The sequence below is a fragment of the Aspergillus oryzae genome, chromosome 5, assembly GCF_000184455.2.
Source record: "Aspergillus oryzae RIB40 DNA, chromosome 5".
Classification (NCBI taxonomy): domain Eukaryota; kingdom Fungi; phylum Ascomycota; class Eurotiomycetes; order Eurotiales; family Aspergillaceae; genus Aspergillus; species Aspergillus oryzae.
Genome location: NC_036439.1, coordinates 1,152,129 through 1,175,928, shown reverse-complemented (window position 1 = coordinate 1,175,928; position 23,800 = coordinate 1,152,129). Strand labels below are relative to the sequence as shown.

General features: G+C 49.0%; 9 protein-coding genes and 2 non-coding genes across 11 annotated transcripts; 3 read left to right on the top strand and 8 right to left on the bottom strand.

Moving 5' to 3' along the window:
* Positions 1–231: 231 nt before the first annotated feature.
* On the bottom strand, positions 232–3,456 carry AO090701000445 (DUF3659 domain-containing protein; the record flags this gene model as incomplete). The annotated part of the gene is made up of 2 exons (XM_001823236.1): positions 232–756; positions 820–3,456. 2 exons carry the CDS (start codon positions 3,454–3,456, stop codon positions 232–234), a joined length of 3,162 nt encoding a protein of 1,053 aa, XP_001823288.1.
* A 3,041-nt stretch (positions 3,457–6,497) lies between these two features.
* Positions 6,498–7,215, top strand: AO090701000446 (uncharacterized protein; the record flags this gene model as incomplete). Its single annotated transcript, XM_023237312.1, has 2 exons — positions 6,498–7,138; positions 7,209–7,215. The coding sequence occupies 2 exons, from the start codon at positions 6,498–6,500 to the stop codon at positions 7,213–7,215; spliced, it is 648 nt and encodes a 215-aa protein (XP_023092139.1).
* Positions 7,216–7,846: 631 nt separating this feature from the next.
* AO090701000447 (uncharacterized protein) lies at positions 7,847–8,770 on the bottom strand (the record flags this gene model as incomplete). Its single annotated transcript, XM_023237311.1, has 2 exons — positions 7,847–8,328; positions 8,467–8,770. The coding sequence occupies 2 exons, from the start codon at positions 8,768–8,770 to the stop codon at positions 7,847–7,849; spliced, it is 786 nt and encodes a 261-aa protein (XP_023092140.1).
* A 2,095-nt stretch (positions 8,771–10,865) lies between these two features.
* On the top strand, positions 10,866–11,325 carry AO090701000448 (cytochrome b5-like heme/steroid binding domain-containing protein; the record flags this gene model as incomplete). The annotated part of the gene is made up of 3 exons (XM_001823239.1): positions 10,866–10,953; positions 11,019–11,120; positions 11,201–11,325. 3 exons carry the CDS (start codon positions 10,866–10,868, stop codon positions 11,323–11,325), a joined length of 315 nt encoding a protein of 104 aa, XP_001823291.1.
* A 105-nt stretch (positions 11,326–11,430) lies between these two features.
* Positions 11,431–13,197, bottom strand: AO090701000449 (uncharacterized protein; the record flags this gene model as incomplete). The annotated part of the gene is made up of 2 exons (XM_023237310.1): positions 11,431–11,552; positions 11,643–13,197. 2 exons carry the CDS (start codon positions 13,195–13,197, stop codon positions 11,431–11,433), a joined length of 1,677 nt encoding a protein of 558 aa, XP_023092141.1.
* A 1,232-nt stretch (positions 13,198–14,429) lies between these two features.
* On the bottom strand, positions 14,430–17,283 carry AO090701000450 (uncharacterized protein; the record flags this gene model as incomplete). Its single annotated transcript, XM_023237309.1, has 6 exons — positions 14,430–14,497; positions 14,530–14,817; positions 14,873–15,110; positions 15,168–15,244; positions 15,291–15,485; positions 15,546–17,283. 6 exons carry the CDS (start codon positions 17,281–17,283, stop codon positions 14,430–14,432), a joined length of 2,604 nt encoding a protein of 867 aa, XP_023092142.1.
* Positions 17,284–18,155: 872 nt separating this feature from the next.
* On the bottom strand, positions 18,156–18,236 carry AO090701t00007. Its single transcript has one exon. It is a non-coding gene; the product is annotated as a tRNA-Ser (tRNA).
* A 415-nt stretch (positions 18,237–18,651) lies between these two features.
* On the bottom strand, positions 18,652–18,723 carry AO090701t00008. The gene has a single exon. It is a non-coding gene; the product is annotated as a tRNA-Glu (tRNA).
* Positions 18,724–19,537: 814 nt separating this feature from the next.
* Positions 19,538–20,642, bottom strand: AO090701000451 (amidohydrolase family protein; the record flags this gene model as incomplete). The annotated part of the gene is made up of 2 exons (XM_001823242.1): positions 19,538–20,472; positions 20,528–20,642. 2 exons carry the CDS (start codon positions 20,640–20,642, stop codon positions 19,538–19,540), a joined length of 1,050 nt encoding a protein of 349 aa, XP_001823294.1.
* Positions 20,643–21,034: 392 nt separating this feature from the next.
* AO090701000452 (cytochrome P450) lies at positions 21,035–22,724 on the top strand (the record flags this gene model as incomplete). Its single annotated transcript, XM_001823243.1, has 3 exons — positions 21,035–21,283; positions 21,333–22,523; positions 22,572–22,724. The coding sequence occupies 3 exons, from the start codon at positions 21,035–21,037 to the stop codon at positions 22,722–22,724; spliced, it is 1,593 nt and encodes a 530-aa protein (XP_001823295.1).
* Positions 22,725–22,891: 167 nt separating this feature from the next.
* Positions 22,892–23,359, bottom strand: AO090701000453 (uncharacterized protein; the record flags this gene model as incomplete). The annotated part of the gene is made up of 1 exon (XM_001823244.3): positions 22,892–23,359. One exon carries the CDS (start codon positions 23,357–23,359, stop codon positions 22,892–22,894), a length of 468 nt encoding a protein of 155 aa, XP_001823296.3.
* Between the last annotated feature and the right edge of the window lie 441 nt (positions 23,360–23,800).

Here is a 23,800-nt window from a genome sequence, read left to right as displayed (position 1 = left end):
CCAAACCCACACTCATAGTCAGTTAATCTGTTTCTTGGGAGCTGTACATAAGTCCTAGGAGGAAGTACCGGGCGTAACACTGGACTTTGAGCCTATCAATGAGCCCCGACGAAGCCTGACAGACATTGTAAATTCAATTATACAATACAGATTGAGAGCATAAATGGCCCTGAGAGTGAAAGGAAATCAAAGAACATATTCAGCGTATAACACAAACCCCATTATTATTACTTATTTACTTCCTCCCAGGCCCAGAGCATCAGTTAAAGTGCCCAAGCCAAAGCCCTCCAACACCTTGTCAATCCCAAGACTCCCTAACAGCCCTCGAACAAGTCCGCCAAGGCCGAGACCGTCCAGAAGATTGCTAACCAGACCCAATACACCAGTAAGAAGAAGACCAACCGCGGCAATGATCTGAAAAAGGGGCTCCGATAGAAGGGCCCACAAAGGGTTGAGTTGCTTTTTGGCATGGGGCATATCGGCGATGAGTCGGCGTCCCTGGTCAATGGTCTCAACAACAGTTTGGGTGAGTTCCTTGAGCAGGTTTGCTAGGGAGTATTGCTCCGGCGTAGCTTCATGAGCCGCGTCGCGAGCTTTTGCCGTCGCAGCAACTTCCCCTGTGGGGTCCAAGGCCCGTAGAGCACCTTTACACTCCTGAAGCATGGACGCAGCTTCTTCAATCAAGGGCTTCACCGTCTTGACCAACTCTTCCTCGTCGAGCTCATCTTTAGGCGTTTGGTTGGCCTTCTCTATGTTCTAGGATGAAAGAAGTGTCACTTATTTTGCCTTGACATAGGGGGAGGGAGAGGGATCTCATACCTGCATTATCTGCTTACAGATCGGTTGGACACTGTCGAGCGTCTGCTGAAGGATTGCACACATCCTCTTTGCTAAATCCCGGTCCTGCTTTTCTTTCTCCTGTTTTTCCAGTTCCTCAGGAGACAGCTCAGGCTCCTGCTCCGGCTCCTCCTCCTCTGGTAAGTTTTCGAGCAGGGTGCATTCACCAATCTTGTTCCCATCATTATCTACTACGTACCCATTGTCATCAATCTCTTTACCAATGAGCTGTTGGAGATTCCCATCGGTAAGCTTGCCAATCAAGTTACCATCCCCATCGCGCACTTCACCCTCGCGGTTAACCTTATGCCCTGCCATAGGGTTCACATCGCGCTGCTTCTCTTCTGGGGTCCATGGCTCTGCCCGGCCGATGACATTTCCAGCCTTATCGAGCAGTTCTCCATCCTCATCGACCGCTCGACCTGCAAGTCGTTGCGGGTCACCCTCGACTAACCGACCAACAATCTTTTGCTCGGGATCAATGACCATGCCATCCTTCGTCAAAACAAGGCCCTCCAACCCGAAAAAGGGTCCTTCTGGCCGCTCTTGTTCATTATCTGGAATCAGTTCAGCCTGCCCTATGACCTTACCACTGTCACTCCAAATCTGGCCTCGTGCATCGACCTTCTTGCCAGCCAAATGCTTGATATAGCCAGACGCAACCCGCCCGAAGACAGTTCCATGCGTATCCACAATGTTCCCAAGTTTATTAACAGTTTTACCTTCCAAAGAAGAGAGGTCCTCCTCTTCCACTTGTTCCTCCGGCGGGTCATATCGTTCAGCATGACCTTTCACATCTCCATATTCGTCGATAATATTCCCTTGCTCATCAACAGTTAGACCACGTAGGTTACTGAGATCGCCATCTTTGACCCTGCCAACGATCACCGAATCGGCATCATCGATGAACCCGTCCTGATTGACTTGCAGATCGCGAAACCCGCTGAAGGGTCCTCGGGTTTCACGCTCATTTTCAGGGATGATCTCGACCCGTCCGATAACCTCGCCGGTATCACCCCAAATATTTCCCTCGCGGTCTACAGGTCTTCCAGCGACTGCTTTCAAGTCTCCCTCGACAACACGAGCAATGGGAACACCGGAAGAGCCCATGATATTCCCGTACTTGTTGCTTCTATATCCTTCTAGCATAGAGAGGTCAGGCTTCTCAGGCTCAGGCTCATCTGGTTCCTCCCAGGGCTCTGCATGACCCAAAAGATTGCCACGCTTATCGACCACATCGCCATCGTCGTCTACTGCTCGGCCGATGAGCTTCTTTGGGTCGCCATCAACGATCTTGCCTACCCGCCTTCCATTTGCGTCCTGAACCCAGCCGTCCTCCACGACAAAGAGGTCATCCAAATCAGCAAACGGGCCTGGTGGGCTTTCTTCGACAGGCACTGGTCGGGCTTTGCCAATAACCTTGCCCCGGTTATTCCAGAATTGGCCCTGATCATCGAGCTGGAAGCCACCGCGGCAGAGGATCCTAGGGTCACCCTCAATAAGTTCACCGACGGGAACGCCGTCAGCATTGACAATGTTACCAAATTTGTTGCACGTCAGTCCTTCGAGAGTGGAGACATCAGGCAGCTCCTCGGTAGCGGTGGCACCAGCTTTGTCTATAGCGGCTTCGCCCTCAGCAGCTGTTTCATCTGCCATGTGAGCGGTATCGCCAGCCTGCTCCTTGGTGCCTTCCAACTTTTCGTCTATTGCGGCTTCGCCCTCGGCAGCTGTATCATCTGCCATGTGAGCGGTATCGCCAGCCTGCTCCTTGGTACCTTCCAACTTTTCGTCTATTGCTCCAGTAGCCTCCTCTGTGGAAAGAGGTTCCACGCGGCCCAGGAGCTCGCCTTTCTCGTCATATATCTGGCCTTGCTCGTTCGGAGTTTTGCCAACTAACTGCCTGGGATCACCGTCAACGACCTTGGCCACAGGCTGTTCATCATCATTCATAACGCGTCCATCTTCACCAATCTTGAAGCTAATGTTGACTCTAGCGGCTCCGAGGCTGGGTGCTTCACCAGCATCTGCCGCCTTTTCCTCAACTGCGTCTCCAGGCTTACTCAAAAGATCGACACGGCCGACGAGATCTCCATCTTCATCTAATATCTCACCATCGGATCCAATAGTCATACCGACCAGGTCTTCAGGATCCCCTTCGACGACCTGACCAACGGTTTGCCCATTCTGATCCAGGATATGTCCTCCATCGCTAACCTGTAGCCCCTCCAAGGCAGAGAGACTCGTAGGAAGGTCACCAGGAGCCGAGGAAGCGGTTTTATGTAGCTCCTCTCTGGCTTGCCCTCCAGAAGGTTTGAACTGCTCCACATTCCCCTGAGCATCTCGACGAGGCTCATTCATGGCAGTCTTCCCAATTGGGACACTGCCGCTTGCGCTTTGCGCGGGGCTAGCAGCGATGCCACCAAGCTGTGCATTCATATCATTTCCTTCCTGTGGAATTGGGGATCCACTAGATCCAGAGGCACGTCGTTTACCTGGCATTACTTGCTGCCTCTGCTCGCCCCCGATCACGTCGCTGCTGCTTTTGAAGGCTTTGCCATGCTGAGGTGTGGCCTTTGCTCCCTTTGTGAAGGGTGATCCGGGCAATGTTTGGGATGTCATATCGATGCTTCCCTAAATTTGATGCATCTATATATAGGGTCGACTACTAATTGGGTCGCCGGCGTTATGTTCTCCTGTTACTTTGCCTTCTCAACTGGTTAAGTACTGGGGAGGAACAATGTTACGAATGGTAAACGGTTATCCAGAAATTGACAAAATAAAGGCAGTAGTAGGTAGATGTCTACTCGAAATACCAAGCCCTTGAGTCTTTTTAAAGGATTGTTATGTTTCTGAAACGGCGATGTGACATCTTAATCCCATTCGACCAAAATGCCAATGACATCAAGGTCGCGCCTTGACTACCAACATGACATGTTATGGTCCTCTTTTCATCATGATGACTGCATCACCGGTGTAAATTCCAGAATACATTGTTCGAGCAACATGTCGTGAGTATTCTCCGCGTCGGATGTTGTTCGACGCTGTGGTTCCATGGTACCTCACCATTATACGGAATGCAGAACCACGGGCAACCCAGGCCATGACATAAATGCCCAAGTGTATAATCAAATTCAGATCTCCACATTCTGTGTCTCGTAGCTTTCAATAAACCGGGGCCCCACTGTGCATCTTTATGGAACTTCCTCTTAGTCCCGATTTAGACAAATTAGGCGGCCTGGTGCCTAGCGGCCAATCGTGTAGGGACCGTTATCGTATGACATTGTTCGCTTCCTCGGTTGTCATCGTAAGGGTCCTACATATATGACACATTGTACATTGTCGATTCCTGTTTTTTTCCCCTTCAATCGGCGTGAACTATCTTGGAAACCTAAACTATCATCATTTGTGCCGGGATTTGTACCGAAAGGCAGGATGACCCATGATACATACACCCTAGAGTTCTCTCTACTTCATGTCTCCAGGCTTAGCTCGGTGTGTTTTCTAACACATCCAAGAATCCACTACATCATATAGACAGGTCTAGAACAATCCTGTCTAGAACAATCGAGGACTACCCAAAGGACCCTGAGCTCAGCCTGGGTTCAGATGTAGGCTAGGATACCACTTCAGGCATCAGGTAGAAAGCTTGACATGGTGAATCATAAAGTATATTGAAAGAATGTGGTCTGCATAGCTCGTTCCCCAATGAATCAAGGTGTTTGACTATGCTCCATCCGGGGGGCTATTATAACTGTCAAATGTCGCTGGACTAAAGCAAGATTATAAAACCAAAGATCCTATTTGCATTCTAGCTAGCATGAGACGTCGCGGGCTGTATATTCTGACGATTGTAAATCATCTGCACAGGGCGAGGGTATAAACAAACGGTACTATAGGTTTGCACTAGGAAAAACATATTTGAGAGAATTGATGCTTGTCTGATTAACAGTGGCCATTGCTACGACAGTTTGTAGAGACCCTCAACATGTGTAGGACCTTTCGAGCCCCCTGTAGGTGCAATGGGAAGTTGTCAAAGACCTGATGAGGCGCACATGAACCCATAAAGACAACCATCTATGTGTCGATATCATGATCTGCAACTTTGGTTAGTCCAAATACAACGAATCTCGCAAGTCAACCAGTGCACTCACAGTAGAGCCAAGGTCAGGTCACCGTGTATGGAGGCCTTCAATTCAACCTCTATATCGAGATTCAAATCTAAGCGCAACTTTAACCCCGTATCTTCTTTTTCCTCATCTTTTGTTTGTATGCCTTTCTTGCCCTCTCTTCCAAGCTCCCCGCCAGCCCCGCGTCTATAACCAACCGGACCAGCTGTTGGCGTGCCCTTTTGGTATGGCTCTAAAGCTGTCGCATTCGGATCATGCGCTGGTCGACGCCTCCCCTGTTGTTCTCTTTGTCGCCACGGTGCGACTTGCGTCTTGGTTTGGGGCTGGGTATCTGGCTCAGATTCGCTTTCGTATTCAAAGGTAGATTCCGTGTCGGAGCTTCTGTTCTGAGAGTACTTGTCTTCGTATCGGGGCTTTGATTGCTTTGTTTCAGGTGTAGCTGTGGCCATCATGTGTGTATATGGGTTGCACTAAAGACAAGAGCCTAGTTCAACTCGTGGGAAAATAGATTATTTTCAAAGGCTTGTCCACAGAGACAATGCACTGTATGCATAGAAGGATAGCTCTGGATCTACGTCATACTGTACGTAAGGTCTTCAACTCGGCAGGGGGGAGGTCGATCCTTAGAAAGGCGGGTACCCTCTGGATGAACTCGAGCATACCCATCGCCACTAAGAGATTACTATACGTAAGCGAAGGAAAGGAATATCTATGACACTTCGCCCATACAGAAGTCCCGCGGATATAGGGACCCTCTCAGCCACAGACACAGTGCTGTAACTCTGACCCCGCAATGTGCATGAGGCAAATGTGTAATGGCAAAATATGACAGGACTCGCCAGGCCTTTCCATTCGGGCACCGGGAGCGCATCCCACCACTCACACTTGATATATACATTCGCTCGTATTGTTCGTGCTCAATAACATGAAAATGCATGGATGCGGCGAAATCGTCTGTCATTTTTTCTAGGTTCAGATATCCTCTATATCAACGCCACCAACCCGATCTTTAGCGACGCCACAAGGCAATACATGATATCATTGGCACCGATCCACTCGTCTTCCAATGTGCAAATGTATATCCAACATCTCTGGGAATGCGGGCGCCTAAACTCTATGCCTGTACACGCGTCGAGAAGGAGACCTTAACCGACCTGAATCACGGATGGCAAGCGCCCCAGAGCATTATTCCTATCGGGGCGACATCATGATGACTGCTAGCCGTGTCTATTAGGCGGTGTTTGTTGACAGACTAAAGGTGGAACCACCGTTTCAGAGAGTTAAAACAAGGGACCTCTTATTCGGCTGTAGTAGCCAGTTATTTTGACTCGCTACCTATACATCTTGATTCATTTCCTTAGCCCTCGCCCATTAAGCCGAATTCATTGACATCACAGTGACATTTTTACTACTAGCCTTTCTCGAAGATGGTTGTGATTTGCCCCAAGGATGAGAATCCCTCCGCCTCCTTCTAAGTATCTAAAGCTTCCAATACGGTATCGCATATTCACTTCACTATGATTATCAGTTGAGATGGCTGAGTCACCGAAAACGAGCCATATCGAAGATACAAAACCAGATTCCACTACCCAACAGTCGCCTGGCAGACGTAGACCACCCAAGCTACGAAAGCAACAGGTTTCGGCCGAAGAATCAAACAAGCAACAGTCTACTAGTCCTGGTACAGCAAAGAGCCCATCACCGGATAAACCACAGACCCCTCCGCCAAATCAAGTCCGTGAGAAAGAGAGTATGGAAGCCAACCAGGAAGATACCGAGAGTGTTGATGCTCCATCCTCGGGGCCGGAGATGCAGCCCGAGCCACAGGCAGCAGCGCCACCACCCGAGACAAGGGTGGAAGAGCGGCCAGCTCAGAACATCCCACGACGTAGACGACGCAGGCAGGGACAGCAAGAGATGGTTCCCTTGGGTAATGTCGGGGATGTGGGCAACACAGTGAACGAGGCTGGTGAGCTTGTACAAGCCGCTGGATCCAAAGCTGTCAACACAGTGACCGATACCGCTGGAAAGGTGGTCGGTGGTGCTCTTTCTGGAGGTCAGTCAGAGGAAAAGAAAGGCAAGGATGAGCAGTTACGTCTACGACTTGACTTGAACCTGGATATCGAAGTCCAACTGAAGGCAAAAATCCATGGCGATCTGACTCTTCAGCTACTGTAAGTGCTTACGCTTCTTGCTCGTGGTGGTTGGTGTCCAGTACTGATAACATTGCTGAACAGAAACTAGAAAATGAATTGGACGCTTTACTTGCTTGTTTTGTTACCTAGTCGCGTGCAATCTCGGCAGTTGATTTATTTTACAATATATACAGGTCTTCTGGCCACTGGCTGTACATTACATGGTGGAGGTGTATGTATCGATTCTTAAATAATGCCACTAAGCAACAGTGGCATTAACAAATGTGTCTTACTCAAACGGAGGAAGTAGCTAAGCTACGGCGAGTCTCATTACAAAGCACACTTATTACACAAAATACAATGCATCTTAACCCAGATGGAGAATTGTTAGGGGTAGAAATGCTCCTAGCCCGAAGCAAATCGAATGGACAGGAGTCTAGGCAGCGATTAGGGGCAAAATCGCTGCATTTAGTATATTTAAAGGTAGTCTTTAGAAACACAAGAAAGTGAAAGAAAAATCAAAGAAAGAACTACTGCAGAAAAGGTTTCTCGTCAACAGAATACAATTCAGGATAGATCGAAGTCCCCGCAAATCCTGAACACGGCACTACAATATGAATACTCGTTGGAATTTATTGCTTTTCAAATTGCCAATCCCTGGCAGTAATAAGTATCCTTTTGCTTATGGTGCTTTGTGCTAGAAGGCGTCGCGACATTATGTCTCTGCAAGATCCATCAAGCGACTGCCTAGTGTATATCCAGTCCATCCACCTGTGCAACCATGGAGGCAGTTTCAGGCTCGGTGCTTTCTTCCTGATCGTGTAGGAGAATCTTCTTCGCGGCCTCTCTTCCGATAATAGGAAGAGCAGTGATACCTTTGGCCTGCTCAGGAACTAAGTTACGGTCAATCAGACCAACTTGAACAAGGACACTTGCTTGATCCCAGTATATGTGTTCTGAATATAGCTTTCCACCGCGGAGCGTCACAATGCTGACAAGTACTATCTCCACCTGTCTGTCGGTTGGCTGCAGGCCAGGAAGGATCCACGGCATTTCCTGAGTATGTTTGAACGCCACATATAACTCGTCCACTACTCTATCCGCACCGATTGTCCGTGACAGTAAACGGAGACGCATAGAGGGGGGTCTACCCTGTAGAAAAGATGTTTTGTAAAATTGATGAAGAGCCTGTATGCCACTAGCACCTTTCAATGTCGGAATATATGTGACTGTGGGTGTTTCCTCCGTGGTATAATTGGTCATCGCGGTAGACATATCAGATGAGAAGTACTTCTCTTCGAAGCCGTCAACAGCCACACGTCACTATTCTGGACATGGATCCGAATGGCCCTGTGCCGGACACTTACCCTGTTCAATACCTTCCCAAGTCTTTTCCAAATCTAGGTGCTTCTGAAACCCGCTTTGCAGAACGGACAACGTCCGGGTCCACGCAATCTCAGTCGCTACCGGATCATAATTGTTCAAGTCACTTTCTGCAAATCCTGGACTCATGCCAGGGTATGAGTATGCCCGGTATCCGAAGTCCAGCCGATCTCCCGTACCCAGCCCTGCCCCGACACGCCTCTTGACAATATGTCTCTTGTGATCTGTTCCGTGAGAAGCAGAGAGTACCTGAACTGTTTGGTCTGCTAGATGCACAAGGACGCGCATAGATGAGGCGTAACGGCACTCAGGATCAGGGATGCGCGACGGATAGTATGCTACGAGGGCGCAAAGCTTGCTCGTGTTAGTGATTTTGAGATAATGCTCGAGACAGAATGCAGCCGCATCGCCGAAGCCTCAACATGTAGATTCATAGCTTTAGTCAAATACCTGCCCAAGACGCATGAAACATAAGCTATACATACCTATCACTGCGTAGGATTCGCTGACCCCAAGCCCCTGCTTTAGAGCATTCAGCTCGTGGATATAGTGGCGATCATCGTAGTTGTAAGAAATAAAGGTTGTATCAAATTCTTCAAGCTCACACCAATGTAGTAAGTTGTTATCAAAGTCAACAGTCGCTGCGGTTATGCAAAGCCGACAGGCCTTGTCTGCGAAAGAAAGCGGACTCATCACGATGTTTAAGGCTCCTTCGGTGCCAACAGTCAAACAGGACGTTAATCGATACAGAGCAATAGAAAATCACATGTGTAGCAATTATGTTTGAAAGACGCGGAGGTGTTGTGCTCACAAACATTACGAGCAGAAGCGAAGTCTCGACAGTCGGTTGGTTGTGGCGTGATAGAAAAATTAGACTCTGAGCTGAGCTCTACCCAGGAACCCAGGCAAGCCACCACGTCACAGAACCAGAGATACAGAGAATGAAAATCACCGTCATGGTACCAGACACACCCAAGGGCCTTGTTATCTGAGTTCCCTCTCCATGAAATCTAGCCGGTCAAGTACTGTTCGGCCAAGATAGCCGTTGTAGAGTGAACTTTACTCCCCCCCTGAGAATATTGGTACGCTAATATGGTAGCTACTCTAGGGCATGAACCGTAATTTGTCGAGAACCACTGCATGAGTAAATGAGAAAGCAAAGCTGATCTTATACTGGCGCCATAGATATCGTGTCCCTCACAGGAAAATAAGTTGGTGAGCTCTATTCGTAGACTGTCTAGCATGGAGCAGTTGCAAGAACAATCATGTTACCATAATTATGGCTAGAGGAGTGATTTTGAAACAATTGCTGTTCAAGCAAGGGGAATCTCTTAGGCGGATCTTATCGGTCACAACTCTAAGACCAAGTAGAGCGTGTCTTGTATTCAAGCGCGCTCTCGTTCGGCGAGTAATGCGACGAAGTCTAGTCTATTAAGGATCCAGTTCAGTCCATCGCGATAGCACTTACATAAAACTAGTAACATGCAAATACTCGGCATTATCGATGTCGAGGTGTCCCTAATCACTCTTGGCTGTCTGCCGTTGCCCTAATTCTGAATATCCTTTGAACGGATGCCCTTTTCTGCTTGTATACTTTCTTAATACATATAGAGCACCAGTTATCGCCCAGTCATTACATATCCCTGCAAAAACCCTGTCATCGCCACCCTTTATTCTCATGGTTCCCAGCCTCATGAGGGCAGCTGTCTGTCATTGAGCATAAGGGCAATCGTCATAGTGCATAGCACCTCTGCGACATATCACACTCGCGTCACATGGCCACAAAAGAAACCCTAGTGACTCCCATGCCCACTCAGACGTGAAAGACACGCCACAATTCAGTTCTCAAATGTTAAGTCAACATCAGGAATCCCGAGATTAGAATGAGTGATCACGCCCCCAACCCCAACTCAGCCACCACGCGAGTTCCCCGCGATCAGTAAGTTCACCGATACATTCCCAAGAACGAACCCCTGCTGCACTTAGAACGCACTGGTGTCGCACGGTCCAACTTTCACCTGGACACCGCCAATATCGAGAACCCGACTGGTCAAGATCACTCCCGCAATATCCGCAATATCCTCCCTGCTTCCCACCGAACCCTTTCCACCCGCTCCATGCGAAGCCAGCGTAACCCCCACAGGCGTTCATTTCCACTAAGGAGCAGGCTAGACAGGGGTAGGCCCCGGATTCCTGGGTCCTGGGACCGGGAAAGGTCTTGCTTTTATTTCTACCCCGGACTCGAGCCATGGGCGGGTGTGGTTGTGATTAAGACGTCATGTTGTGACTACTTGTACTATATAATTCTGGATTTTGCGTTTAGATCTTTCTCATTTACTTTATAATATCTATACTTCTGATTATGAAATCAATCTCCAACACTATGTACTCCAAAAAGAACAAGGCCGTCCTCCCATACATTTCCCCCGACCAAGTCTCCAAACGAAACGGAGTGGATAACTCCGAGATTTGTACGTCAGCCACAATTATAGCAATTACCTTCCAAGCATAAGTACAATAAAACTAACACAACTAGGGTTGGTGATTGATGACATCGTCTACGACTGCACATCCTTTCTATCAGGACATCCCGGTGGCGAGGCTGTGTTGAGAAGGTTCGCTGGGTTCGACTGCTCATGTACGTTTCCCCTGGTTATCTCTCCAACCTTGCCCAAGATGTTTTCCTATAGTAATAGTAAGAGCTGATCCTACTAACAGGGCAATACCACGCTATTCATGGAGAACGACGGAAGGTCTTCGCGAACAAATCATTAGAGAAATTAAGAGTAGGATGGACGGAGGGAGTCAGCAATCCATATTCCAAACCAGAATGGGTTGAATAAGTTTTACTTTATATAAATATAATCAAGCATTTTGTGTCATGAATGTTTCTGTAGTGTAATATCTTATTACATTCTGTAAGCAGAAATCATCAACAACAGAAACAATCAGTATTCCTGCTCCGCCAATCTGGGAAACGTAGTCGAGAAATCCAACGCATCACGCACAAAGATATCCCAGTCATAGCTATAGTTCAATGAACTCGGGTCCATCGGATTAAGCAACGTGTCTGCAGACCAGGTATCCTCCGTACCGGTGCCCTCCAGCGGTGATACAGATCCATTCAACTGCTCTTCAGCCATAGGACCATCCGGCTTACCTTGACTCGACCCTACGGATTCGTTCAGCAAGGCCGCATCCTGCTCTTTGCGCTTCTGAGATAATCGGACTAGAAAGTCGATGTTTTTGTATGCTTTCCGTGCCTTCTGTGTCGCGAAGTGGTCGGCGGCTTTTTTCAACGTAGCGAGCGAATCCTTCACATGGACGAGTGATTTTCGCGTATCCATCGCGAGAAGAATGCAGGTAAACTGGAATGGGACGTTACTGACGTGCCACCAAGGACAGCTGGCATCGATGGATCGGGACGAAGCGGCGAGGCCTCTACAGCCTAAGCGAATGACCCGGTCGACGACGGATGTCATATTAGTAGTTGAGTTCAGTAATTGCAGGCGCCGATAGATAGTAAAGGCAAGCACACTCTGCGAGAGGATGGCAGCATCGGACTCGAATTCAAACTCCTCAAGTCGGACAAGTGACTCTTCCAATTCCAACACTTGAACCGTCTGGTCCGGGTCCAGCTTTTCCGATAACTGGAACAACGAAATAAGGTCACTGGTAGGATCCCCAGGTTTTGGCGCAGGAGCCGGGCACTGAGCCCCTCGAATGACCACCTGCGATCGACCATATTCGAACGAAATCCATGTATTGAGCAACTTGGCAATCCAAAAGAGCCGTCGCCTACATTCCACATTTTCCGACTGGCCGCCGGGGTTAATCTCCGGATAGACCAGTGAGCCACGAGTGGACTCACGATGTAACCCAGCAGCCTCGACGATATGCATCGTTGTGCACGACGCGATCCACGCAGCATGCGGCGTACTGTGACATCTCAAATACATGGTGCGTAGCAACCAGCCCTCGACATCGTGTACACCCGGACTGACGACCAACGTACTGGTCGTTTCGAGAATATCTTTCGCGCAGTCAATCAAATGTCGTTCCTGTTCACTTGCTTTTGACCGTGATGAGAACAGTGATCCCAATGCCCCCACCCCGCACAGGACGGCATCATACTCGTTGGAGGCACAGGGATCCTCCCACCTCCTCCCCGCCTGCCCAGCCACAACCTCCAGATCCAAGAACCCATACACAGGATGAATCTTCTCAACATAAACACCAAACAACTTCTGCCACGCAGCCTGCGACAAAATCCAGGTAATGCTCTTTTCCGAACGATGCGGACTCCGACGCACACCCAAGTTCCACCCGGAGCCGTGCTGCATAGAAGGCGCATGGTCGGGGCTCAGCTTAAGGCCCAGTAATTGCGGAAAGATAACACCAGCGTTAGCTTCCATTGATTTCTCCTCAGTTGGTCGCCGACTACTGGGTTCCAGAGCTGTGGAAGGGGGTACTGGTACTGGACCGGGCGATGGCAGTGTGACTGGTGGCGAGAATGTTTGTCCGGCGGCGACGGTCGTGAGTCGCCTTTTGCGAGGAGGAGGCTCATAACAGCAACGGTAGTCATATCGACTGCAGGATTCGCATGGTGTTTGACCGTCGCATTTGCGCTTCCGGATCTTGCATGCCTCGCAGGCGAGTCGGGTACGGCGGCGTCGGGTTTGTGGGGGTTGCTCTTGCGGGGGGTTGGCGTCCATTATGTATGATCTACTGGCTTTGGAATCACTGAGTCTACCTTTTCTCCTTCATATATCACTGTTGGAGTAGGCCATAGAACGTGTCCGTCGATAATATGCGTAACCACGAAAGAAAGGGATAGGGTTGGTCAGGGCAGTCGTATAAAAAGTACGGGCGGACCCACAGGTTATAACAAGGATCAATGCGGGGAAGACAAGTTTATTCCTTTGTTTTCCCCTCCTTCTCTGCCCCGGATTTATGGTCAACCTAAGGACTGGTGTCAGAGCCGAAGGATCATTAGCATTTGAACTAGGCCACAATGACGACGCTCGCTATTAAAGAATTACGAGGGGGAAGTCCAGACCGCCCGTTTGCTCGGTACACTCGGAACGTGGAACCTGCATGAACAATTTCTCGTTTCGAGTAATGAAATCCCAGTAGGGGGGTGGATTGTACGTCACTTTGCAGTCCGAGTCAGGGCTTTACAAGATCATGTGCACGAGCTGCATCATATGGATTGTTACGGAATGGACCTTGTGAATACTATAAAGCAATTTCTCAATTTCGGATGAAGAGAAAAGTGAAATACAGCAGTATCATCAATAAAACACAGAGATAGAGAAAGCCAGAGAATATACACGCAATTACCAAGCAGACATTTTCCCATCTGTGGGCATACACAAGTTACAAACGCCCCAAGAACCTGTTGATAGCCTCTGCAGTTCCCTCCAGGTCCTCAAATACATGCCAATGACCCACGTCCTTCAGCAATTCCACCTGCGAATTGGGGATCTTGCTTCGGTAACCCTGGGCTAACTTGACAGGCGAGATCGCATCTTCCTGTCCGGCGACAATCAAAGTCGGCATTCGCAGATTCTCCACTGTGATAACTGTACCCCTGGATCTCGCAAGCGCGATGCATCCCTTGGCATAACCCTCCGGATGAGTAGACAGCAGGGATTGGCGCACCGCGGAAATGGCCAAGGGCCGTGACTTGGTTACGCTGGAGGTGGCAGCCGTGGCTACAGCGTTGGCCACTCCGGACGCTTCCATGCCTTTTTCGCGAACGAGGGCCGCACGCTTGGTGAATACCTCAACGGCTGGTTCTGGGAAAGGAGTCGGACCCGGTCCCAGCAGGATCAAGGTCGTGACGCGAGACGGGTGCTTTTCTGCGAAGAACATAGCAATCAACCCGCCCAGGGACCAGCCAACGAGAGTGGCAGAAGTGATAGATTTGGCGGCGAAAAGCAGGTCAAGGTCTCTGGCGAAGGTCTGCAAGGTAGCAGTTGAGGACGCTCGGGCGGGCGTAGCGCCGTGTCCCTCGAGGTCGTAGAGAATGATACGGTAGTTACTTTCTAGTCCTGCGGCTTGGACAAGCGGCGCGTAGTATTCCAGGTTGGCACCAAGGCCGTGGATGAAAACGATCGTTTCTGCATCGGGGCTTTGGGATCCCAATTCTCGGACGTTGATATAATGGTCGGGTCCGACTTTGGTTAACCCAACACCGCCCCAAGTCCGATCAAGGTTATAAGTTGGGATACTCGAAGGCTTTTGGAGGACACGATCGATAGTAGGGTTCTTGCTACCGGGATCCGCGATACGATTGGAAAGCTTTCCAAGGCCAGTGACGCTCACCTCGACTAAATTTATTTTTGTTAGCTTTGACAACCAGGGACATGTTCTGAGCGGACTTACCCAAGTCGCCTGGCTTAAGGAACTTCGGCGGATGGTGGCCAACTCCAACGCCGTGTGGAGTGCCTGTTGCGATTACATCGCCCGGCTGAATGGTGATGCCACTAGATACCGTCTCAATCAATTTAGGGATGGAGAAAATCAGGTCGGCTGTGGTGCCATCTTGACGCTTTTCACCATTGACATGAGTTTGTACTCGAATTTCTCCTGATAACGCTGCAGCTTCAACAGCAACCGGTCCCTGACAAAAGAGTTATCAGTAAAGTGCGCATGGACTAGATAAGGAACCAAAACATACCATAGGACAGAAGGTGTCCGGCGATTTTCCCATAAAGTATTGGCGGTGGTCTCGCTGTCTCTCACGGGCGGATAGATCTGGATCACATTAGTACGCAGCTGCCATGTCGTCCCAAAGACTTACCATTTATGATCGTATAGCCCCAGATATAATCCATGGCATCTTTCTCCTTGATAGAGAAGCCTGCTTTTCCGATGATGACTCCCAGTTCACCTTCGTAGTCCATCGTTTGAGTAAATCCAGGGTGGGGATAGATGTCTGTTCCACTAGCAGTGATGCTAGTACTGCGCTTGGTGAAGACAGTTGGGACTTGGGGACCTGTATACCATTGGTATCTTTCATACATAGTTTCTTCAAAAAGAAAAAAGTATCGCTTACTATCAGTGACTTTGTTATCAGCAGCAGCAAAGCCACTTTCCCGGTATTCCTTGATATGCTTGCGGTAGTTCTCGCCAATACAGAGAACATCTCGATCTGCGAGCGGCGGCAACAGCTTCACTGAGCTCAGCGGGAATGGAGCTTCCGCGGCGCGGACAACCCCCTCGTCGCCCAGTTCAATGACCTGGCTCAGACTGGCAAGGGGAGAGCCGGAAGCCATTGTCAACGGCTGGATTGTGGAGTCACCAAGGTCGAGGTGGCCAATGCGAGATCGTCCCAACTCATCTTCAAAGGCTACGAAATTGAAGTAGCTCTTCTTCTCTTGCAATGATGGAGGAACTGCAGAGGTATTAAGGAACTCTGTCGGCTGAGCTTTGTGGATACGGCCGTTAATCATAATCACATCCAGCTTCGAGTGGTCCTGAAGCACCGCGATGTCTTTCAGAGGATCACCATCGACCAGGATGCAGTCGGCATAATACCCAGGAAGTACCTTTCCCAGCTCGTCCTCCTGCATAAATAGCTTGGCTATCCCAGCTGTCGCAGCGACAATGGATTCCATCGGCGTAAAGTCCAATAGTTTCACAAAGTGCTCAAGATCCCGAGCGTACGTCCCATGAGGACACCAGGCAAAGCCATAGTCACCTCCTGGAAGGACAGTAATCCCCCGCTTGTGCATCTCCTTCAATGCCTTGATAGCTGTCTCCAGCTCTCTCCGGTATCCGACTTGCTCAGCCTTCTCCATGGAATACCCAAAGGGTTCCGCCTCGTAAACGGTAGCATAGAGCCAGTTGAGCGCAGGGGCAACAACAACCCGGTCCTTGACCTTTTCGAGTATCTGCATACCCTCTTCATCGGTATAGGACGCATGGTAAATGACGTCCACACCGTGTCTAGCACATTGGATGACCGAGTCTCTCGCCCGTGCATGAGAGCAAACCCTGATCCCATTGCGATGAGCTTCATCCACACAAGCGGCTGTTTCCTCATCGGTAAAGAAACATTCCTCGGCCGAAACAGTTTCGGTGATGGCCTCACCTGACATACTCAATTTGATTTGATCGACACCGATTTTAGCATGATGTCTGATCACCTCTCGCATCTCCAGTGGCCCCTCAGCAAATGCAGTAATTCCCGCCGCAAGCTCACCCTCTCGCTTGGCGATCTCCCTGCCATTTGCCAGAAGTCTCGGCCCGGGCAAGGTTCCGCGATTGATAGCATCTCGAACGACGCAGTCCAGACGATCTTTGGCAGAGGCGGCGCCATAGCACATGGTGTATCCGGAGTCCAGGTAACAAAGTGCCGAGCGTGCTGTAATCAGAGTGTGCTCCTCGACGCCAATGTCACCCAGTAGCTCAAGAGCGATATTGTTCCAAGTCCAATGTGTATGGGCATCCCCGAGACCAGACATGAAAGTACGTCCACGACCTTGGACGACACGGACCTTCGGGTCATGGCGAAGCGCTTCAACATCGGGGACTAGCCCAACCGAGACAATGCGCTCCCCGTGAATCAATACATCACCACGATACGGATCATTGCCTGTCGAGTCGAGAATATTCACATCCAGGAACAGGATCTTTGAGTCCGGTGAGGTGCCGGTCATGCGATACGATTTGGGTTTAAGTTTGGGATCGAACCGGAGGCCTTCGTGGGGATACGGGCGTCGGCGCGTGGGAAGCGTCGAGGATGGTGTAGTACTGTCATGGAAACCATTGACCAGGATTCCAGGAGCCATGGTGAATTGTGTTTTTTGCGCGTATAATACAAAACAATAAGTTATTTAGGGCACATAGATCAAACGCGACCTAAGAGGAAAGGGCGTGATCGCCTCGATTTAAATGCATACCCCTCCATCGACTTCGAGGTCATGGCTGAAAAAGTCGTGGTTTCTACCCAATGCATTGTACCGCAGCACCCGTACTCTTCACTCTCTATTACCGGTGATGTTAGAATTCTCAGATGGATATCGGAAAGAGTGGCAGTTGCAGGCCTTTGCGGGTAATGCGGGAAGTTGTGCCTCGTGACCTCCCGACATCCCGGACATTCCAACGACACTCGGCAACAGAAGCAAATAACAATGAAAGCACTACATAGACTTTGCATGCTATTGCGTAAGGAGCTGGCAAATCTTGCAGCACAAAGAACTATGCGCTCCTGTACGTCATGCCTAACAGTCTTGCTTGTCAGCGTCAGCACTTTACTTCCGGCCCTTCCTGCGGACTAGTGAGCCCTAACTAGCCTCCTGCGTATCCGGCGCGTCAGGTCTCGCACCTCCGTTCAATAGGAAGCGATTTGATTACGGATCCGAGTCGTATCCGCATGAGCATTTCCTATTCCTGGTGAAATTCGCAAGCTAGCGAGAGGTCTATGCACGCTGTGTCATAGCCAGCAGGGAAACTGATAGGATGGATGCGATAGAGGAGCATAGCGCTGAGAGGGATAAGAACCAGGGTAGGCACAAGTACAACCGTCCGGGGGCGGTTCTCAAGAGCCTGTATAGGAACGCAATAGTAGTCGACCATAATAACGATGACCCACCCGGAAAGTGGGTCACACATACAAGACGAGGCAGGAAAAAAAAGAGATGGAAGACAAGCTTCAATTTAACGTCAGCGACAGGATTTGAACCTGTGCGGGCGAACCCAACAGATTTCTAGTCTGTCGCCTTAACCACTCGGCCACACTGACTCTGGTTGAATGATAAGGCAACGTTTTAGCTACATGAGGAAGGGCAACAATAGCACCAGATATGAGAAGGGAGACAGCTTAAGACTCAAGAAACCGGCCAGCCACGCATTTCTATTTATTTCATTCAACATAGCACATCTGGTAACTCCATTCCGGTGCTTGCAATCCTCTATCCCGTTTATAATAAGCAGCTACAGTGAAATCGTGGAATAAAATTTTTTCTTGGGCGTAATGCAGATCATTAGTATGACACGGCCCGGTCATAAATGTTCACCGTGACTGGAACATGGACTTTCCGGGAGATCAGAATCAGATCATACACGAAGCGCTAGTGAAGACGACCGACCGTAGGCGTTGGCCAGCAACGGATCCATAGAAACAAGACGAAAAAGGAAAAAAGACAAAAAGAAAGATCTTCCGATACGGGGAATCGAACCCCGAGCTGCTGTGTGAGAGACAGCGATGTTAACCATTACACCATATCGGATGGTTGTTGAATAGTGCCGTCCAAATAAGCTAAATAAATAAAAATAATATACAGTAAAGTCAGCTTCCTGGTCACTCCAGGAGTGAACACCCACTTGCTATCGACGGCCTTGGGAATATAAACAATCTAGTCGACCAGTTTGAAAATCATTCCACATGCTGTTACGCATTTGCATAACTATTATCGCTTAGGTGGAGCTAGAAAGATGTTTTTCAACGACTTTGTGAATATATATTTTCGCGGACAATTATGCGATGCAAAAAATATATACAGCGATAGTTCGCTCCCAAAGGCAACATCAATCTAATATGGAATGAAGGAAATTTATTATCATATGGAGATGATACAGCTAGCAAAATAATATCTTTAGATATATGTCGTTTGCAACCTTCCGTGTCAATCTTCGCCGTTTGACTGTTGAAGGCTCAAAATGACACTCACCAAGTCACTCTTCATTGCAACACATGCTTCGCTGGAGGAGAGCCACTGCAATAGAATGTGAGCAATACTTAAATATCCACATTATGAGCTTAAAATAATACGTTCACTATGCGTTCCTTGTCAACTGTTTGGAACTACCGTGTAGGCTTCTCTGATGCGATACAAGCCGGCACATAGACTCCGGGACATACTGCATACCATCTCACGCCTCAGGAAAAGGATACGTGGGAAATCTGACAAAAAATTAGAGATCAATGCCAAAGAGAAGGAACTAATGAGAATACTAGAATCAAAACTATTGAACTGTTGTTAAAATTCTCTTGAATCCTAATTCCCTCGTTGGGACATTCTCAGGTAAATCTCATCAACATCACTACAAACTGCCGCCTCTTGGGGTCGACAACCGTGGAAATAGCTTCATCGCGTTCCCAAAATTGATCATATCCCTCAACTCCGGATCCATTTCATACGACTCCAGCGCCTCAAGAAAAGCCGGATATGCGGTTATCGGCGCATAGGGGAAATCACTCCCGTACAAAATATGGTCATGGGGAACCATCTTCAACAGCATATCCAGGACTTGCGGTGACGCACTTAAGGCCAAATCGAAGTGGAAGCTACGGAATGATTCCATTGCTTGGTCGTGTGTTATTCCCATACGATGGGAGACTGCAAAGTCTGGTGCCTTGCTCATAGGAGTCGTCACGCGCGAGATGATATATGGTAGAGCTCCGCCTGCGTGGGACAGTATAACTTTGCAGCGGGGATACTTGAGTCGCGTTTTGTTGGTGATCATGTCCATGGCTGTGCGTGTTGTTTCATGAGGATAGTCAATGGACGGCTGCGGTAGCCTTGAATTCACGGGGTTTGTATCGACGGGGTGAGTTGGATGAATAAAAACCACACAGCCTCGCCTGTTCAGTTCAGCCCAAATGGGTTCAACATCAGCATGACCAAGATAGGTGTTGGTGGAGCCGTATCGAGTGAAGAGTGTGACCCCGTCGGCATGGAGAGTATCTAATCCGTATGCAATCTCCGCCAGTGCATCCTCGGTGTCAAGAATGTTGGGCAATGACACGAAAAAGGCGAAGCTCTCTGGGTCTTTGTCTCGAAGCTCGGCAGAGTATTCGTTCAACTTTCTCGCCAGCTGCGATCGTTCCGAACGGCTTGGCATTATACAAGCACCTGGAGCTGTCACAGAAAGGACTGCCGTTTTAACTCCCACGCGCTTCATCAGCAGCTTGGAAGCCAGCGAACTCCAATGAGGAGTTGGCCAACCACTCGGATCCCCTCCTTGCTCTTCAACCGCTATAACAATGTCAGCTATGGGAATATAAGAGCTGAGAATTAATCGATATCCTACCCTTTGCATAGAATGAAGGTACACAATGATGGTGGGTGTCGATCTTATTCCTTGGAGGTGTATGGCTCCAGCCGATCGCCTTGTCTCGGACCCAGTCGAGAGTGTGTTCGCTCATTGTGCTGAAGATACTGGGTTTGCAACGATAAAGAATGAGGAGAACTGCGACAGGAATGCCAATAATTGCCCACATGGCAACAAAATGACCAGAGGAGAAAGGTTCCAGTCGGCTTGCTTTGAATAAGGGGATAACGGCCATTCGTTATAGAAGTGGGACCCGGATGCATTCCGGTGGCGGGTACGATCCACGGCCAGCTAAATGGCCCGTGTTATCCGTAGCGTAGGTCCAGAATGGAATAATGCAAGCAAATATTTATGCGAGGTGTTTTGGTAGCGTTTTTTCTCGGATCACTCCCGATTGCAATCGTGTGGTTGATATAAGTTCAAGGGTGATGGTAAATGAACGTGCTCACAACCCTAATCCGCCTACCTCGTACGGGAGCTATCACAATGGGAGCATCAATCCATGCACATATCTCTGCAGCTGCAAACGAAAGTCCAATTACTGCGGCTTTTGTTAGTATTGCTGCTTGCCTAGGATTAATATTCTTGATCATCCAAGAAATCTTCAAACCCGTTGGAAAGCGCAGATCACCCCAAGGCAAGAAATGGAAGCTTCCCCCTGGTCCCCAAGGGGTACCCATATTCGGCAGTCTTTTATATCTTCAAAAGGTCCGGGAGGACGAAGAGCATAGAATAGTGAGTTTATACCCTTGTTCAAGATAGTTCAAAGACTGACAGTACACAGCACAAGGATCTCGCGAAATATGGCGAAATGACCACGCTGCACCTAGGCTCCAAAACCTGGATTTTGCTGAACAGCAAACGCGTAGTCTCAGAAATTATCGCAAAACGCGGCTCCCTCACTAATGGACGAAGCCCGATGCCCATAGCTAGTGGGATAGTTAGCCGAGACGGGCGCTCCTTACTGCTCCCTCCTGCGCAATGGATGGAAAAACGACGTGTAATGCACTCTCTTCTGAGCGGAACCGCCATGAAGCAGTATGGCTCGTGGCAGGAGCTTGAGAGCACTCAGATGCTTGCAGAATACTTGTTCCAGCCAGAGCGGTGGTATCGCCACCATTATCGATATGCAAACTCTGTGGTTCATCGTATCGCACTAGGTGAGCGACTGGTGAAATCGGGAAAAGAGCTTGCGGAGTTACAAGACGTGGTTACTCATTTTGTTGGCAGTATTGGAACCAGCCTAGTTGACTGGTTCCCAGAACTAGATAAGCTGCCTCGTATGTTGCAGCCGTGGCGGAAGCACTGGGAGAAGCTTGGAGATTGGAATGAAGAGGTCTACAAATCATGGTGGATTCCAGCTCGAGAGAAGGTGGAAAACGGGACAGCGCCTCCATCATGGGTACGGGACGTTCTCTTGCACCCGGATACCAAGTTCACGGGGAATGATCAGGAGGCCATGTACGTTGCTCTACAGCTCCTCGAAGCTGGATCAGACACGACAAGAGAAGCGCTCAACATCTTCGCTATGGCGGCGCTTTGTTTCCCAGACAAGTTCCAAAAGGCCAGAGAAGAGGTGGACAGCCAATGTAGCACGACAAAGAACTTCCGCCTACCTGGTATTGATGATCTGGGGAACATGCCCTATATATGCGCTATGATCAAGGAGCTCCTGCGTTGGCGGCCAATTTTCTCCTTTACCCCCGACCATGTGCTTACATCCGACATGGAATTTGAGGGTTATAATTTCCCGGCAGGCGTGGGGTTTGTGATCAACGAGATCCCGGTGTGCAACGAGTGTGAGGATCCAGAAGACTTCAAGCCTGAACGGTGGCTTGACGGACATGAAACTGACGCTGCACATGGACTTTGGCAATTTGGAGGTGGCCGTCGTATTTGCGTTGGCTATCGATTGGCGTTTCAGGGCTTATTCATCAATGTTGCTCGCTTGGTGTTCTGCTACAACTACGAAGCAGTAAGTTGGGAATAAGATTATACAACGGCAATAGCTAATACACAGTAGGCTGGACCCTACGACTCGAAGCGTTTGAATCACCACAAGACGGTGGAGCCTTTCCCTGTCAAGGTCACTCCGAGAAGTGAGCAGCATACCAGCTTAATACTGGAGGAAGGAGCACGGCTAGGTGTGTTAGAAGATGCTAAGCGCCTAATTTGAGATTTAAAGTCTATGAAAAGTTCAACCGCTTTGTGAATCGCTCATTGAAACCACTGAGATGGAGACTTCCCCTTGGGTTTGCTTAATGAATTTCCTGTCTCCCAGAATAGCTGATTTGTTAGTCTGTATCAAAGCTCAAATTGCTCTATCTACCAAAACAGTGATATTTATCCTTTGAAGCAAGATATCACAAAACTCGTAATGGTGTTGGTCGTTTCACTCGGGCGCCTGCCTGATATGAAATCCATCAATGGTGTATCGTGGGTTTCGTTGCCCATATGGAGCGTCACAGTCCCTTGGCTTTGCCTTTTTAACATATTTCCCAGCTGCTGTATGTGATCACTGAAGACCTCTTCATAACCACCTGTCAATAGAATACGATCAACAGCCTTAAAATTCCGCCACCAGCTTTCCGGCACATCCAGTGCCATTCCCCAGCCACTACCTGCAGAAATCTCTTCTAGCCAGGGAGAGTTTTCCACAAGGTAGTCTCCCCATTTATGCACAACCTTCCTGCTTAAAATATCGGCATTGAACCTTTTTTGATACGCCGCAGTTGTGAAATCGAACGATGTCAGAGGAGACACAAGGAAGCAACCTTTAACAGTGCCATGCAGATCAACGAGATTCTTCATTTCGTGATCTGTGGGTCGAGGATGATGGAGATGGGCCATGAGACTCAATGACAGGTGTCCTCCTGCAGAGTCACCTCCGAAGGCAATCTAAAAGAAAGTGATATTAGATCAGTGACTAACATGTAATGTGTGGCAAATCACTACCTCATATGGTTTATAACCCAAATCAATAAGATATTCGAAGGCAAAAATGCCTTGCGACATTTGCCTTGGATACGGATTGGCGGGGATCAAGTCTGGCGAATCTATTATTAATTCTTTCCTCACCTTCATTGCATTTTCCTTTTCTTCACTTACCGTATTCTAGAATACACACACTGAGCTGAATCCCCGCATTAAGAGCCTCCTTCCTCACGTGTGCCATCCATTCCAAATGCCCTTTGGAAAGGGGCATCACATAGCCGCCCCCTAGATGGTCAGTAAAGTCCCGAAGTGAAAGTG